The sequence below is a fragment of the Penicilliopsis zonata genome (assembly GCF_001890105.1).
Source record: "Penicilliopsis zonata CBS 506.65 unplaced genomic scaffold ASPZOscaffold_8, whole genome shotgun sequence".
In the NCBI taxonomy this organism is placed as follows: Eukaryota; Fungi; Ascomycota; class Eurotiomycetes; order Eurotiales; family Aspergillaceae; genus Penicilliopsis; species Penicilliopsis zonata.
In genome coordinates this window covers 1020666-1035779 of record NW_019208918.1, presented here as the reverse complement: position 1 = coordinate 1035779, position 15114 = coordinate 1020666, and the positions used below count along the sequence as shown (strand labels likewise).

General features: G+C 47.4%; 6 protein-coding genes across 6 annotated transcripts; 3 read left to right on the top strand and 3 right to left on the bottom strand.

Annotated features, from left to right (window-relative positions):
* Nucleotides 1–299: 299 nt before the first annotated feature.
* ASPZODRAFT_67728 (hypothetical protein) lies at nucleotides 300–1795 on the top strand (the record flags this gene model as incomplete). Its single annotated transcript, XM_022729488.1, has 5 exons — nucleotides 300–364; nucleotides 459–508; nucleotides 576–651; nucleotides 724–1216; nucleotides 1277–1795. The coding sequence occupies 5 exons, from the start codon at nucleotides 300–302 to the stop codon at nucleotides 1793–1795; spliced, it is 1203 nt and encodes a 400-aa protein (XP_022580826.1).
* A 603-nt stretch (nucleotides 1796–2398) lies between these two features.
* ASPZODRAFT_133349 (hypothetical protein) lies at nucleotides 2399–3423 on the bottom strand. The gene has a single exon (XM_022723254.1). The coding sequence runs from the start codon at nucleotides 3413–3415 to the stop codon at nucleotides 2609–2611; it is 807 nt and encodes a 268-aa protein (XP_022580825.1). The 5' UTR covers nucleotides 3416–3423; the 3' UTR covers nucleotides 2399–2608.
* A 1479-nt stretch (nucleotides 3424–4902) lies between these two features.
* Nucleotides 4903–6550, bottom strand: ASPZODRAFT_152495 (hypothetical protein; the record flags this gene model as incomplete). Its single annotated transcript, XM_022725861.1, has 2 exons — nucleotides 4903–5858; nucleotides 5884–6550. 2 exons carry the CDS (start codon nucleotides 6548–6550, stop codon nucleotides 4903–4905), a joined length of 1623 nt encoding a protein of 540 aa, XP_022580824.1.
* A 295-nt stretch (nucleotides 6551–6845) lies between these two features.
* On the top strand, nucleotides 6846–7769 carry ASPZODRAFT_133344 (hypothetical protein). Its single transcript, XM_022723253.1, has 4 exons — nucleotides 6846–7289; nucleotides 7345–7403; nucleotides 7460–7524; nucleotides 7586–7769. The coding sequence occupies exons 1-4, from the start codon at nucleotides 7035–7037 to the stop codon at nucleotides 7639–7641; spliced, it is 435 nt and encodes a 144-aa protein (XP_022580823.1). The 5' UTR covers nucleotides 6846–7034; the 3' UTR covers nucleotides 7642–7769.
* Nucleotides 7770–8093: 324 nt separating this feature from the next.
* On the bottom strand, nucleotides 8094–10164 carry ASPZODRAFT_133342 (hypothetical protein). The gene is made up of 3 exons (XM_022723252.1): nucleotides 9519–10164; nucleotides 8446–9453; nucleotides 8094–8385 (listed from the first exon to the last, which is right to left on the bottom strand). Exons 1-3 carry the CDS (start codon nucleotides 10063–10065, stop codon nucleotides 8249–8251), a joined length of 1692 nt encoding a protein of 563 aa, XP_022580822.1. The 5' UTR covers nucleotides 10066–10164; the 3' UTR covers nucleotides 8094–8248.
* Nucleotides 10165–10294: 130 nt separating this feature from the next.
* On the top strand, nucleotides 10295–15068 carry ASPZODRAFT_133341 (hypothetical protein). Its single transcript, XM_022723251.1, has 9 exons — nucleotides 10295–12415; nucleotides 12477–12781; nucleotides 12837–13004; nucleotides 13059–13421; nucleotides 13481–13679; nucleotides 13732–13807; nucleotides 13867–14320; nucleotides 14373–14520; nucleotides 14577–15068. The coding sequence occupies exons 1-9, from the start codon at nucleotides 10453–10455 to the stop codon at nucleotides 15056–15058; spliced, it is 4158 nt and encodes a 1385-aa protein (XP_022580821.1). The 5' UTR covers nucleotides 10295–10452; the 3' UTR covers nucleotides 15059–15068.
* Nucleotides 15069–15114: the final 46 nt, after the last annotated feature.

The following is a 15114-nucleotide window of genomic DNA, read 5'->3' as shown; positions in this document are numbered from 1 at the left end:
TGGTGGTTCCTTTGCGGGCGGTGATCCAACGATTTTCGAATTGGTCCAAGCTTTTAGCGCATGCCGAAGTGCGGATACACTCTCAGAGCAGTGACTACTTCTACTCCGTAGTTATAGGTACGATGTAGGTTATTTATTGCCCCCGCTGGCCCCTCCGTCTGAAAGGAGGTCTCAAAGCTTTGTTGCGTGTCACAGTATTTGAGGTTCTTCTCGTTCCATAGCAGTTCGTTGCTACCAACTTCCCATCTCTCATTGATCCACCAGAGCATCATCGGTTCTCCTCCAACTCTCTATACATAATGTCTTCACTTCCTCCAGTCTACATTGTTTCCGCTGCCCGTACCCCTCTGGGCTCTTTCCTCGGGTACGTAAAGCCTTTTTAGATGACATGACATTGATTCCTTTTTGTGCCTCTTAATTTTTGTTCTGTGTCCATCTTACTGATGTCCATCCTCTAGATCTCTCTCGAGCCTCACCGCTCCCCAGCTGGGATCCCATGCTATCAAAGGTAGAGCAATTGCCTGGGAAAATATCATAATATCATTCAACACGGTACTGATTGGAGTGTAATATAGCTGCTGTCGAAAGAGCCGATGGGATTCAAGCATCCGATGTTGAAGAAGTCTTCTTCGGAAATGTTCTTTCCGCCAAGTTAGTTGCCATTCCTGTCTCTCCATATGGCTTGCATAACTGTTGATGGCTAATCCGGTTGTGTCACATCAGTGTCGGCCAAAATCCTGCCAGACAATGTGCCATTGGCGCCGGTCTCTCAGAGTCTACTGTCTGCACAACAGTCAACAAGGTTTGCGCGTCTGGCTTGAAGGCTATCATTCTTGGTGCCCAGACCATCATGACTGGCAATGCCGATGTAGTCGTTGCTGGTGGAACGGAGTCCATGTCTAACACTCCTCACTACCTCCCGAACCTCCGTTCTGGGGCCAAATACGGACACCAGAGTCTCGTGGACGGCATCATGAAGGATGGACTGACGGACGCCTATGGAAAGCAGGAACTCATGGGACTGGCGGCGGAGGAATGTGCCCAGGATCATGACTTCAACAGAGAACAGCAGGACAACTATGCCATTCGCTCTTACGAGAAGGCTCAGGCTGCACAGAAAGCCGGCCTCTTTGACTATGAGATTGCGCCTATTGAGCTTCCTGGCTTCAGGGGTAAACCGGGTGTGACCGTGTCTCAAGACGACGAGCCCAAGAACGTAAGGACTTTACTCTTCTTTAGTGTTCTTAACATTAAGCTGACCCCTGAACCTTTTCAGCTGAACCCTGACAAGCTCCGTGCTATCAAGCCTGCCTTCATTCCTGGGTCTGGCACCGTTACTGCTCCGAACTCATCTCCCCTCAACGACGGCGCTGCTGCAGTTGTTCTTGTCTCTGAGGCCAAGTTGAAAGAGCTCCAGCTGAAGCCCATCGCAAAGATTCTCGGCTGGGGTGATGCCGCCCACCAGCCTAGCAAGTTCACCACTGCTCCAGCACTTGCTGTCCCTAAGGCTCTCAAGCATGCTGGTGTAACTATGGATGCAGTTGATGCATTCGAAATCAACGAGGCTTTCAGCGTTGTTGCCCTTGCTAACATGAAGTTGTTGGAACTCCCTGAGGAGAAGGTCAACATCCACGGTGGCGCTGTCGCCATTGGTCACCCTCTTGGTGCCAGCGGTGCTCGTATTGTGACGACCCTTCTGGGTGTTTTGAAGGCGAAGAATGGAAAGATTGGCTGCGTTGGTATTTGCAATGGCGGCGGTGGTGCTAGCGCCCTGGTGCTTGAAGCCCTTCAATGATTAATGATTAATGATCAGTGAAAGTATAGAATAGATCTTCAAACAGTTTTTTGTGGACCTTCTCGAACTCTAGCAAGAAAAACAGATAGGATTTCTTTCTGACAGTTGATATACTGTCAGTGGCAGGGATTGCAGCAGAAGCGTTACAACATGCTAATAATTCAGCGTCTAACCTACCATGTACCTAACATATAAGCATTATATAGATATATATAGATATATATTCATAATACCCTTCATTTCTGTGTTGAAGGTGCTGTGAGTCCTTAAACTGAAGCTACAGCTATATAGGCATACTTAGACTACAGAGATCGAATTCGTTGCCAATGCCCTAGATCCTAATTGTATATTATCTTGGAGGACGTTAAATGTCCACTACTTACTTGTACAGCATCCTCAATGTTAGATATGCTTACCTCTGCGAATATATCTTTCTATTGGAAGGAAGGCTGCAAGTACGAGAGATGCTTGTTCCAGTTGTTGTACCGCAGTGCTTCGTATGCTGTGTAGTACCTTCAATGGAATGAGCTATGGGATATTAGGGAAAGATGCATTCGAAGCTGATTGATATTGAGCATGTCTAGAGAATGTAGCTGCAAAGGCTTTTTTTTATACCAAAATCCTATTACTTATCAAGGACCAACTATTCTAATGGCTCTACTATATAATACAATCCAAGCCCCAGTTTCTTTGACAGCCAATTTATACAGCATCTGCATATTGCACATGGCTTTCCTTTTTAGGTACGAAGACACGTACAACTATTAGATCTCACTAGAATAAAAGAAAAGAACACAGCACGTGTAAGGCTCGCTAAGCAAAGGCACCTACAAATGCCATTAAAAGCGCGCCGCTCGCGACTGATATGCAAGCTTCAATGCGTCTCCTACCTTGCAGCGTCTCATAGCTCGACTCGCTGAGGAAGTCTTCGGCAAGAAGCTCCACCAGACCTGCGAAAAGCAAGAGCCCGCTGCTGATTGCATTGGTGATGCCGACCATGAGGAGACCCGTTGTGCTTGCAGGGTCATAGAGGTTGTGCAGGACAAGACCGATTGCTTGCCCGATGGGTGTGGTGGTCCCATACGCGAGAGCCATGAGCCATGGTCTTGGGGAATCTGGTGCAAAAAGATCCGGGATGAGCGACGCTATGCGCGCCCCAAGAGCAAATCCTTCAAAGGTCTGATGGAAGCTGATGGCAACCAGTAGCACGATAAATGGAGTCCCCGTTGTTACACTCAGAGCCATTCCGATGAAAATGCTATGGAATAAAATGCCTGCTTCAAGTAAAAGACACTGTAGAAGCTGACGCTGCGGGTTTTGTAGTGGTAGAACTGAACGACCAGACTCGAAGCCTTCGTTTGCTTGAAGATAACGATCATTGTTGGGACGTAATGGAATCTCAGCTTCGTTTTCATTGGGGAAATACGAATCCCCATCCATATACGAATCTGAAGTAGTGAGACCAAGCCCGTTGTGCCCGTTTCCGGGTTTCACATGGTTTGCAGAGGGCTGGAAATCATCGATTGAAACGCGGTGCGACGGAGAGTCAATCTCGTCTGAATCCCTTTGGACGGATTTCCCAACCGTGTTCAAATCGATGGATCCGGACGTGTCATGCATCTCTAACCTGATATAGTCAGTACGGCTATTTCGAGGGTCGCCACCGGGTACATGCCCGCCACCTCCCATGAGGTTATCATAGTCGGTCGTATGTATGTGTCCACCTCCCTTCATCGCAAAGAACATCTCCACTGTAATGACGACAAAAACAGAGAGCATGGCCAAGAATCCGGCCATCGCCGGAAACGTTGTATTCCAGAACCGCGGCAGACAGGAATCGGTCAGAGAAACAAATGCGGTAGGTAGCAGATGGACGAAAGCCGTGGCAATGAGGACCCCGGTACCGAAATGTCTAGAGAGAAAGAGGAAGTGCCGTGGAATCGGTAGGCGAGGGAAAAGGCGAGCCATTATAGGAAAAGAGCAAGCTGGTGCAATTGAAAACATTAGCCATCGAGTCAAGAAGACGAGTAGCCAAGGAAACCTCTCCCCCCTCAAATACCTAATGTGCTCAGAACAAGAATTAAAAAGAGGGCGAAGATGTGTAACGGAAGATTGTAGTCGCCCCGGTCCCTCGAACCACAACTTGAGGAATCATCATCCATGTCTGAATCTCGAATCTCGTTTCTTCGTTCAAGCTCTGCTTTTAGAATTGCAACGGGAATGCCGGATAGTGCGGAGATACTGTTCGTCCAGCCTGACAGATGTTTTAGCATAGGCAGGCAAACGAGGTCACTTAAGGAGGCATACCGGTCGCTTCCGCAGCGCCAGGCGAGGTTGAAAAGCCCTCCATCTTTGCTGAAATAATAGACAATGGTGTGATACGGATCACATCTCTATCCTCTCTCCGGAGAGGAACAGATCCTAAGCGCTTTCAAACCGGAGGCTAAGTACACCCAAAGCCGGGGGATTCTGTTGGTAGACGTCTCTCGTGCGGTGGTTAATACCAGATCGCCAAAAACCAATGCTTATCGGGAAGAAGAAAGGGATCTTCCAAACAAACTCTGCCACACGAGCAGAAAGGTACACGGGAAATCAGCAAGAACCATCGGCACAGATTAGAAGGTTCGAAGGTCCTCCCTCTGGCACCACCGGCTTGAACTAGCACTTCGGCCGACTGAACACGTTCCCTAGTAAAGAATAGCCAGTGGCTCATCTCGCTATCAATCAGTGCTTGGCGGGTTAGTAATCGTTCCATAGTGTTACTAGGTGGGTCCAGATCCAGCCTGAGATATAAACTATACCTGATTAGTACTAGTTGAGTACTAGGTAGTTAGTAGGAGTAATTAGCCGGGAAGATATATGGATTATGGAGTATAATATCAGGCCATAATCCTAGAAAAGGACAAGTCTATTAGGAAACAAGAATTAGAAACAAGAGAGCCTTGTTTAATTATCTCGATTTCTAATGGTTCAACTGGACATGCGATCATAGCTACATATATATATATTTATATAAATAAAGTAAGGAAGTGGACGTAGGAATGTTTTAAAGAGTTAGGCTGTTTCCTCTATTTAATTGACATATGCCCTTTACACTGACAGTAGTGTCATTGCCGACTTTTGAGCTTAGTCCAGCCATTGACGCCTTTCGGTCGACTGGTACTATTATCTCCCAGCGCCCTGTTAGGATCCCTATTCTTAGCCTCAGGCCGAATCTCTCGTGTCGATGCTGGAGACCCAGGAAGCTCCGACCCTCGTTCCAAGTCAGACGCCGGTTGTGATTCAGGAGAAACCTGTAGTGGGAGGGGAGGTTGATGCGGTTCCGAGATCTCATCCTTCCACTCCTTCGTTTCCAGCAATTCCCACTCTGCGCTAGCTAGTTCCCCGAGGAGAGTTGACTTTAGCTTATCAATCACCCTTGTGGGACTCGGCAACTTCCAGGTCCGTATAAACTCTGTTCCTTCATGGGCCCCGAGGAACGAGTGTACGGTGCCATGGGAATAGTGGCCAAGCATAGCAAAGGATTTCGTTCGATTAATTGTGGTTTTCGGGGATTCCCTAGTCGAAGAGACTCTGGTTTGGACATCGCGGCCGGCCACTGCCCGCGCGAGGGCAGCTTCGGGAGCAGGGGGCGCAACAAGCAGCTGCCACATGTTCTTCCCAATATCGCAAACGTCTTCCCAAGAGTCCGAGGCCAAGCTCAACCCTTGGGTCCGACATAACCAAGATAAATTCCAAGCCAGCAGCGTGGCACCCTCTAGAAAAAGGGTATAATTTGCAGTATCTTCCTTGGCTAATTTTGAAAGACTTTTATCAATATACAGTGGCCGAGGGCGGTGTTTATGAGATTTGGAGTCCAGATTCTGTGAGCTTGAAAGCGTGGGCTGAGATGACGATTCATGGGGTAGATAAGATCCAGCAAGCCCAAATATCGTGGGTGTCGGGTGGTCCCGATGAGGAAGTATTATCTCCGCAGGAAGCCTGAGGGACAGGTAATGGGAAACTAGGACGAGGAGGTGAGCAATGTTGGAGAAGACCGTCGAGATTTGGGCCGGTGTTGCGCCTGTACACAGGTTAATAAAGGGCACTATTTTTCATAAGGGTCCAGTGTGATGACTTTCCATTGATTTCTCTAAGATCGAAGATAGGCACTCCGCCAATGACATATGTTTCTTTAGGTTCGCCATTCCTCCTCCTGACCTTTTGCCGCAACCCATAGAGGCGAGCAGCCTCTCTGCAGAGATATATTCGAGCTTCGGCTGTCTTATTATGCAACGCGTGCCAAAGATGCTCTGTTCGTTTGCTATTGTTCCGGACACCAGTCGCTATTGCAGACTCTCGTCCCGAGAGCTGATACCTCGCAGATTCGGCATCAGATTGCCGCTGTGCAAGTTCCGATTTGCGCCCAGAAATATAAGCTCTCTTGTTCTTGATCTCATCCTTCAATTCACTGATCTGGTCAAGAAGAGCTGCCCTCTGCACCGACGACCGTGCTTTACTGCTGTTTATAGACTCTAGACACCAGTTATTTGAGGGGTTGTCGCCCAAACTTTCTCTCTGACGACATTCCGGAAGGTCCTTGACGTCCGTTCGAGCAGCTGCCGTATGAGAAATCTGTTTTTCTAGGGATTCTTTGTCGAGTAACAGTTCAGCATACGCTATTCGGCGCTTGTATAGTCGATTACGAGCACAAGTCGGACAGTATAGCTTCGGCTGTTGACTAGAAGGAGGACGTGAACATATGTAACAGCTCATGTCAAGCAGTCGTGGTGCTCTCTTATCATCGCAATTTCAAGAGCGGTAGTCCTAGTCCCATGGCCATCCAAAGGGGGGTTTCAAAATGCAGATCTTAGATTGGAGTCCATAGAAATTAATTTAGAGCTCTCAAGGAATATAAAAATGGCTTTGTTCACCTAAGTAGTTGGAATTCATAAAATACTCTGAGCTGGGGTGCCTGGCATTAGCTCATCATCCGCCGTTTTGGCTGGATTGGACATATCACATGATCCCATCACATGTAGTTGAGGTAGTTACTTAGTATACCTATATCTGCTAATTTCTCTATTCGTGATCAAAATATACCAATATCCAAACGAAAAAAGGATTTGGCAGAAAATAGAAAGATTTCAGAAGACAATTTTTTTTCTTTATAGTCAATTTGGCATCTGAGGCCCAATTCAAATACCAGATCTTAACCGCTGGAAAGTTCGGACCAGAAGCCAGTGTCTCTCCGATAGCGATGACAAGACCCATGGACCCTGCAAGCAAGATTAGCGACGAAGATTTAAACAGATACAGGCCTTTGACGACGAACTTATGTCGTGATGATCATGACAAAGTAACCACGGGGACACCGCAACCCCAGACACATCGCCTGCTCGAGAACCTCGAGGGATGTGACTGGGAGCAGCTTGAGAAAAGATATACAGATACGATGCAGCACTACAGAGAAGCGGAGGCAGGTATTCGCTCGCAGGTAACTGAACTGCTTGAGGTATCATCCAATATTCGTTGCTCCCTTCAGTTTCGTGGCTGACCATTCTGGGCAGATCTTCATGGCCTGGTCACACGTAACAGTCCAGCAAGATGAAACCCGAGCCTTTAAAAGGTGAGCTGCAAGTGTCTTCTTTCTCAAAGAGAGATAAAATAAAGTTAACGACACAGGTTCAAAACCCAAACGCAACATGTAGGAATCTCAGAGGACGGTTTAGAATCCAAGAAAAAACATTGTGAGTTTCCAAGGTTTACCCCCGATCCTGGAACGGTCCAATATTAATTCTGAATTAATAGACACTGAGGTTGTGAAGGCTTTCGAGAGTGCTCTCGCTCTACTTGACCACCAATAATGGATTGAAAGAGGGTTGATATGTGGTGCCGTATCTATAATGCCTTTAATGCCATGTCCTGCGTTTTCCTCTTTGTTCTCATGAAGCATTATTTTAGCCTATTTGCCCACAGCGAGCCCGTACCTGGTATTTTAGGGTTTTCTCTCTATAGATTATGAATAGCTATACTTATTGAGTTTCCCAGATGACGGTGATTCTACTCGTGAGAATAAGTCTTATATAATGGCATTTTGTTCCTTCCCACCCATAGAGGCTGATATAATACTTTCCTATCTACATATCTAGACCGACTATATAGAATGATATCTTTTCTATTGTTAAATATCTAGAGTGAAATTCTATACACCCGCTATGACATGCTTTAAAATTAGCCAAGGAGCTAAAATATTAAGATATAGGGTTACCTTGTCTGTTACTACTGTCCACATAAATGTTCTACAAGAAATAATAGCACCGCATATATATATATTTATCATTGAACTTCACGTCTTTCATTTTCTTTTTGTTATATAAGGGGAGAAGAACAGACATAGAGTTTCATAAGCACAGAAAATTCGGCTCTTAATAGCAATGAGGGGGATAATTTTACACTATTTATGGCATCCTATTATGTGGAATCAAAACGTCTTCCACTAGTGGCTAATAGTGCTTCTTCCTCGGCTTCTTCGGCGTCCTCATCTATCTGGCGCCAATTCACTTTTGAAGACGAAAAAGCTGATCCGACCATGGTGATGAGATAGATGCCTTGACCAAGCATTTTGTGTTAGTACACGAATCTTCAAAGTTAGGACTCCATTAACATACCGAGAAAGAAGAACTGAGCCCAGAAGAAGACAATCCCAAAGAAAGGGTAGTTTAGAGTAATGCGGTTGATAAATGTACTGGCGACACTTGGTGTGCATACATTCTTCGCAGCAGGATTTTCTGCTCGCTCTGAACACAGCTTGACTAGGTCTCTGCGATCCGAGCAATTCGGCGGCGTCCCACCAATTCCCGGCGAAAAATCACAGAATTTCTGAGACCCGAAAATGGCATATTGAGGAGCAACAATCATCGGGATGGAATAATTGAGAGCCAGGATTATGAGCATCAGCAGAACAGTGGCTATTAGCAAGGCCTGTGGAGATGTATGGCCTTTTCTAATCTGGAAGACCCTGACCCAGAAGACTCGGATTCCGATTGCGGAGAGGCTGACCATCGAGCCGCTGAATAGTAGCAGAGTAAGAGCCGTGAAGATTGCATAGTCAAGGGGGAAGATCTTGGCTGATCCAACAAGAATCCGATCCAAGGGGTTAAAGATGTTGATTTTCGTGATAATGTATCCGCAATCTTGCTTGCAGATCGAGTTTTTTGCTTTATCAATGACCGTAAGAAGCATAGAAACCCACACCAGTAACCCAGAAAGGAATAGGATGATCCCGGCCACAAGTTTAATAGGCCAGAATACCGCTTCAATCTTTGACCATGCAGCCATGAGTCTTCCCATGTCTCTACTTTGAGTCTCTTCCACGAGGCGCTGTCGTCGTATTAGAGTTCTTTCTTCCCGTACAAGGGCATCGAATTCTCTCCGATCCTTGGATGATAACAGTTCCGGGTTGCCACCACAGCGGCTCCCTAACTGGTGCTGGCGCTCTCGGTTTGTTTCCAGTTGTAGTTCAATGCTGGTTTTGAATGTTGGGTTGGCGATCGTGGCTGCGGTCTTTATCAATCTGATAGGAAGCAAGGCGAGACCCGAAGAGGTGTACAAGACGTAGACACAGACACCAATGGTCATAAGCAAGCCAATTGAGAAGGCGAGCGCTCGTTCACCATCTAGAAAGGCAGGATTTAGTGGCAACTCTGAGCCGGATAGAACAGCATGGTGACAGGATGCTTACGGTTTTCAGCGAGTAGATGTCGAAAGTAGTCCAGGTCCTGACCTGGCTCCGCCACAGAGATAGGAACAAAGAAGCCGACTAGAAATAGAACAATAGTTATTGCGATGAAGGATAGGGTATACTTGAATGCCCCCCCAAATCGCGATGCCGTGGTCTGCTCCCCTGCTTCAGCAGCTACTTCATCGTATTCCTCATACCAGAAATAGATGAACGGAATAACTAGCAGGCAGAGAATGGCATCCAGGGAGTATAAGAAGTAGTAGACAATTTTTAGCACAAATGTGATTTTATTGATTTCATCATCGGTCGCCCAGCCTTTCCGCTGTCCCAAGTGAGACGATGTTGAGGATACCAAAGCCACATCGACCGGCAGTAAAAGAATAGTTGCAAGTAGTGCAATGAGGGCGAAGATACAGGTAAATGTTACAGTTGCTGAGCGATCGCGAGGCGTCTGATAAGAGTATATCAAGATCGAGGCTGTTATAGCTGAGATTGCTATGACCACTGCATATACAACCCAAATGAGGGCAGTATGCAGAGTTGCCATATCGAATTGAATATAATTTTACATAGAATATGAGAATCCACTGTTATATATGCAAAATCTCTTGGGAGTGTAGTTAGATGTGGTCGAGAAATATTGAAGAATAGAAGAGTTTGTGAGGCTGAAGCAGTGCTGTCGTCATTTGGTTCTGGAGCTTGAGGGCGGTCACGTGTTGTTTCCTTCTACCTTAGTACCGCGGCCCGCATCTCGACACCATGCTTTGACAAGCACAGGGGAGGAGGAAAAAAATAAAGCTCTATGCACCCTTTTGGATTCCATTCGTGACCTGGTGATCGACGAGAATATGAGAATGGTTTGATCAAGGTTACTGGACTGTTGAATGATTTGGTGTATCACAATTCCCTCCGAGCCTGAATAGGACCTCTCACCATGCAGTGTTATACGGAGCTTCTACCCCCAATGGGGGTCACGCATGCAATATCTGTTGCATTCACATCTGCAACGGCTCGAAATCTCGTCGTCGCCCGGACTTCGCTGCTCCAAATTTTTTCCCTAATCGAAACGCCTGCGCGACACGATGATCTGAGCGAAGACACGGAATCCAGCACGACAAAGCTGGTCTTGGAAAGAGAATACGATCTTCCTGGGATAGTGACTGACCTGAGTCGGGTCAGTGTTATGAATACTAAGAGTGGTGGGGAGGCTATATTGCTGGCGTTCCGCAATGCGAAGCTGAGTCTCATCGAATGGGACCATGAGCGTCATGGGATATCCACGATCTCTATCCATTACTACGAGCGAGATGAACTGGCCCATAGTCCCTGGGTACCGGATTTCAGCAGCTGTGGTAGTATCCTCAGCGTTGATCCAAGCAGTAGATGTGCACTCTTCAATTTCGGAGTTCGAAACCTTGCGATTCTCCCATTCCACCAGGCAGGAGACGACTTGATCATGGATGACTATGAAGCCAATATTGAGAAAGAGGATGTGGAACGAGCATCTGAGTTGAATAATGACACCGATATGATGACAAAAGATGATGCGTCGTATCAAACCCCGTACGCCTCGTCTTTTGTCCTTCCTCTAACTGCATTGGACCCGTCCCTTCTTCACCCAATAAGTTTTGCCTTTCTATATGAATATAGAGAGCCAACCTTTGGCATCTTGTATTCGCAAATTGCCACATCAAATGCCCTCATATATGAAAGGAAAGATGTGGTCTACTATGCTGTTTTTACGCTCGATCTCGAACAACGTGCTTCAACGACACTACTTTCCATACCTAGACTGCCTAGCGATCTATTTAAAGTGGTAGCTCTTCCTCCCCCTGTTGGAGGCGCCTTGTTAATCGGCTCCAATGAACTTGTACATGTGGATCAGTCGGGGAAGACAAACGCAGTGGGCGTCAACGAGTTCGCGAGGCAATTGTCTGGGTTTTCGATGACAGATCAATCTGATTTGGCTCTTCGGCTAGAAGGATGCACCGTCGAGCGTCTCGGAAGCGATAACGGAGACCTTGTCCTGGCCCTGAACACTGGAAACCTAGCTCTGGTCCGTTTCAAACTGGATGGTCGATCCGTTTCTGGCATTTCCGTTCTACTGTTACCGGCTCAGAACGGTGGGAACTTACTTGGGTCTAGTGCGTCCTGCTCAGCTTTCTTGGGTGATGGGAAGGTTTTCCTTGGAAGTGAAGATGCAGACTCGTTACTCTTGAATGGGTCTTTGTCAAGTGGAATCAAAAGACCGTCAACACAATTAGAACACTTCTCGGATGAACAGGCCAACGTTTCGGACGAAGAACTTATCGAAGACGACGCTTATGAAGATGACCTTTACTCTTCTGCTCCCGCAGTGCCTCATGATACGCCTCACGCTTCGATACCTCGCGTATCATCCGGGCTGTACAATTTCCAAGTACATGACAGGCTTCTTAATACTGGCCCTTTGAGGGATGTGGTTCTGGGGAAATCTCATACGACTACCATGCAAGAAGAGGACCCTGCTCCGGTCGATAACCCCGATACTTTGGAGTTAGTAGCTGCTCAAGGCTCTGACAGAAGTGGTGGCTTGGTTATCTTGAAACGTGAAATCGACCCGGTTCCTATCAGCTCGGTTAAAACCGACTCAGCCGAGTTTGCCTGGTCCTTGGAGGTGGCTCACGGTCCTGCGCGATCTGATAAGAGAGAATCACGGTGTTATGTGATCGTCTCGAAATCTCAAAGCCTTGACAAGGAGGAGTCTGAAGTTTTCCTCGCTGATGGACAAGATCTGTCGCCATTCAAAGCACCGGAGTTCAATCCAAATGCCGATTTAACAATTGAAGCCGGAACCATTGCCAATGCAACCAGAGTCGTCCAGATCCTGAAGAGCGAGGTTCGAAGCTATGATTCCGGTGAGTCTGTGATCAATTTCTTGTGCAAAGTGAGTGGTGGTTGAGGTTGACTCGTATATAGATCTCGGCCTGGCACAAATCTATCCAATCTGGGACGAGGATACAAGCGAAGAATGCACGGCCGTCAGTGCGAGCTTTTCCGACCCCTATATCGCTATTCTTCGGGACGACCACAATTTGTTACTTTTGCAAGCAGATGCAAGCGGAGACCTCGATGAGGTCGACCTAGCGGATGATTTTAAATCTACAAAATGGCAATCCTGCTGTCTTTATGATGATAATTCGGGTGTATTCACAGCGTCTTCTGAAAACCAACCCGAGGGTGGCATGCTTTTGTTTATGCTAAGCCAGGAGAGCAAGCTTTTTGTAAGTATGTTCCAATTCGCTGGGACCAGTGTTGTATTAACAATGCATTATGTAGATATTCAGACTAGCAGACCAGAAGCTGTTGAATGTTATCGATTCCGTGGACCATTTGCAGCCAATTCTATCATCTGAAACGCCCAGACGGTCTTACACGCGGGAGAATCTGAAGGAATTTGTTGTTGCCAACCTGGGCGATTCTCAGTTCACATCACCTTATCTAGTGGTATGTTGCTCAGTTATCATATTTTGATGGCCTGATTTTTGATTTGGGAAATAGTTACGAACCGAGAATGACGACCTGGTCATTTACCGACCGTTTGTGGTATGCAAAAAAACAGAAGGTAGCTCATCAAGTCTACGGTTTTTCAAAGAGAGGAACTATTCCGCGCCAAAATCGTCTTCAGATTACCCCAATGTCCTACAGGACAGAAAGCTGCGGCCTAGACCGTTACGAATATTGCAGGACGTATCAGGACTGAATGCCATCTTCATGCCCGGAGAATCTGCAAGCTTTGTATTTCGAATGTCGTCAAGTGCGCCACACGTTTTCCGGGTGCGAGGAGACTTTACCCGGAGCATGAGTGAATTCCAGAGCGTCCTCCCTGGAGGGCAAAGGGCCTTTGTTTACGTGGATTCAGAGGTAGGGTCTCTTGCGACCCTGAAAAGATTTGAGTCATTTACTAAGCAAATTTGCTACAGCACGCTGTTCAAATTTCTCATCTGCCACTCGAAACGCATTTTAACTACTCGTGGACAATCCGAAGAGTTCCATTGAAGGAACAAGTGGACTACGTGACCTACTCTTCATCGTCAGAGAAATACGTGCTTGGAACGAGCATGAGGGAGGAATTCCGGCTGCCAGATGACGACGAATTACATCCAGAATGGGGAGGGGAAGGTATTCATACTGTTTTTGGTGAAATTCAGGGAGGCTGTACTGACAGTGCCAGTGATATCGCTTCCTCCTGAAATTGAGCACGGCTCACTCAAACTTCTTAGTCCAGACACATGGTCCGTTATTGATAGGTAAGCACTTGGCTACATACCATCGATATAGTACTATGTAATCTAACTTGGTCATGAAGTTACCCGTTCGGACCTGAAGAACGAGTGATGGCTGTCAAAAACATTGATCTTGAGGTCTCAGAAAACACTCATGAGCGACGCGGCTTGATTGTCGTGGGCACCTCGATTGTCAAGGGCGAAGACGTTCCTGCCCGGGGCTGTCTGTATGTCTTCGAAGCGATCAAAGTCGTCCCTGACCCAGAGAATCCAGCCCTCGACCGGAAGCTGAAGCTTATTGGAAAAGAACCGGTGAAAGGGGCTGTGACGGCACTATCTGGGATCGGCGGGCAGGGCTTTTTGATTGTTGCCCAGGGGCAAAAGTGTATCGTGCGGGGACTCAAAGAAGATGGTAGTCTTCTTCCTGTTGCCTTTATGGACACACAATGCTACGTGAGCGTGGTCAAGGAGCTCCGCGGCACGGGGATGTTTATGATTGGAGACGCTATGAAAGGGCTCTGGTTTGCGGGCTACTCGGTACCTTCCTGTTGTCCTCTTGACTCTATAGTGGCATTCTAATATTTAACAGGAGGAGCCATATAAAATAACTCTATTCGGCAAAGACTCGGACTACTTGGACGTGGTGGCCGCCGACTTTCTGCCGGACGGCAAACGGCTGTACATGCTCGTTGCTGACGGGGAGTGCAACCTGCACATTCTCCAATACGACCCGGAAGGTAAGCACTTATTGTCTTTCTTAGGAATTTCCGTTTGGTTCTAACGGAGATAACAGACCCGAAATCCTCTAATGGTGACCGGCTGCTCAACCGCAGCAAGTTCCACACGGGTCATTTTGCGTCAACCGCGACGCTGCTCCCCCGCGCAGCGCCCGAATCCGGTTCTGCCAAATCCGACGCGGACATGGATATGGACATGGACCTCGACAGGGACAGTTCATACCAGGTGCTCGTGACGTCACAGACGGGCTCGATCGCGCTGGTGACCCCCGTCTCAGAGGAATCGTACCGGCGGCTCTCTGCGCTACAGTCACAGCTGACGACGACGCTGGAGCACGCGTGCGGGCTGAACCCACGGGTGTTCCGCGCCGTGGAGAGCGACGGGACTGTCGGGCGCGGCATGCTAGACGGGAACCTGCTGCGGCGGTGGCTGGATCTGGGCGAGCAGCGCAAACAGGAGATTGCGCACCGGGTTGGTGGGGAGAAATGGGAGATCCGGTTCGACCTTGCCAGTCTGGACGGATTGGGATATTTGTAATCTACCTACCGGATCCAATAGATCTAAAAAAAAAAAAAAAAAAAAAAAAAAAGTTA

Excerpts from the sequence above, each read along its gene's own strand:
- ASPZODRAFT_133349 (XM_022723254.1), bottom strand. The coding sequence starts at position 3,415 with ATGCATGACACGTCCGGATCCATCGATTTGAACACGGTTGGGAAATCC.
- ASPZODRAFT_133344 (XM_022723253.1), top strand. The coding sequence starts at position 7,035 with ATGACAAGACCCATGGACCCTGCAAGCAAGATTAGCGACGAAGATTTA. Across the intron at positions 7,290-7,344 it reads AGGTAACTGAACTGCTTGAG|ATCTTCATGGCCTGGTCACA; the intron begins GTATCATCCAAT and ends CATTCTGGGCAG. Across the intron at positions 7,404-7,459 it reads GAAACCCGAGCCTTTAAAAG|GTTCAAAACCCAAACGCAAC; the intron begins GTGAGCTGCAAG and ends TTAACGACACAG.
- ASPZODRAFT_133342 (XM_022723252.1), bottom strand. The coding sequence starts at position 10,065 with ATGGCAACTCTGCATACTGCCCTCATTTGGGTTGTATATGCAGTGGTC. Across the intron at positions 9,454-9,518 it reads ACATCTACTCGCTGAAAACC|ATGGTGAACGAGCGCTCGCC; the intron begins GTAAGCATCCTG and ends CTGCCTTTCTAG. Across the intron at positions 8,386-8,445 it reads GGCTCAGTTCTTCTTTCTCG|GCATCTATCTCATCACCATG; the intron begins GTATGTTAATGG and ends TGCTTGGTCAAG.
- ASPZODRAFT_133341 (XM_022723251.1), top strand. The coding sequence starts at position 10,453 with ATGCAGTGTTATACGGAGCTTCTACCCCCAATGGGGGTCACGCATGCA. Across the intron at positions 13,422-13,480 it reads TTGTTTACGTGGATTCAGAG|CACGCTGTTCAAATTTCTCA; the intron begins GTAGGGTCTCTT and ends AATTTGCTACAG. Across the intron at positions 14,321-14,372 it reads TCTGGTTTGCGGGCTACTCG|GAGGAGCCATATAAAATAAC; the intron begins GTACCTTCCTGT and ends AATATTTAACAG.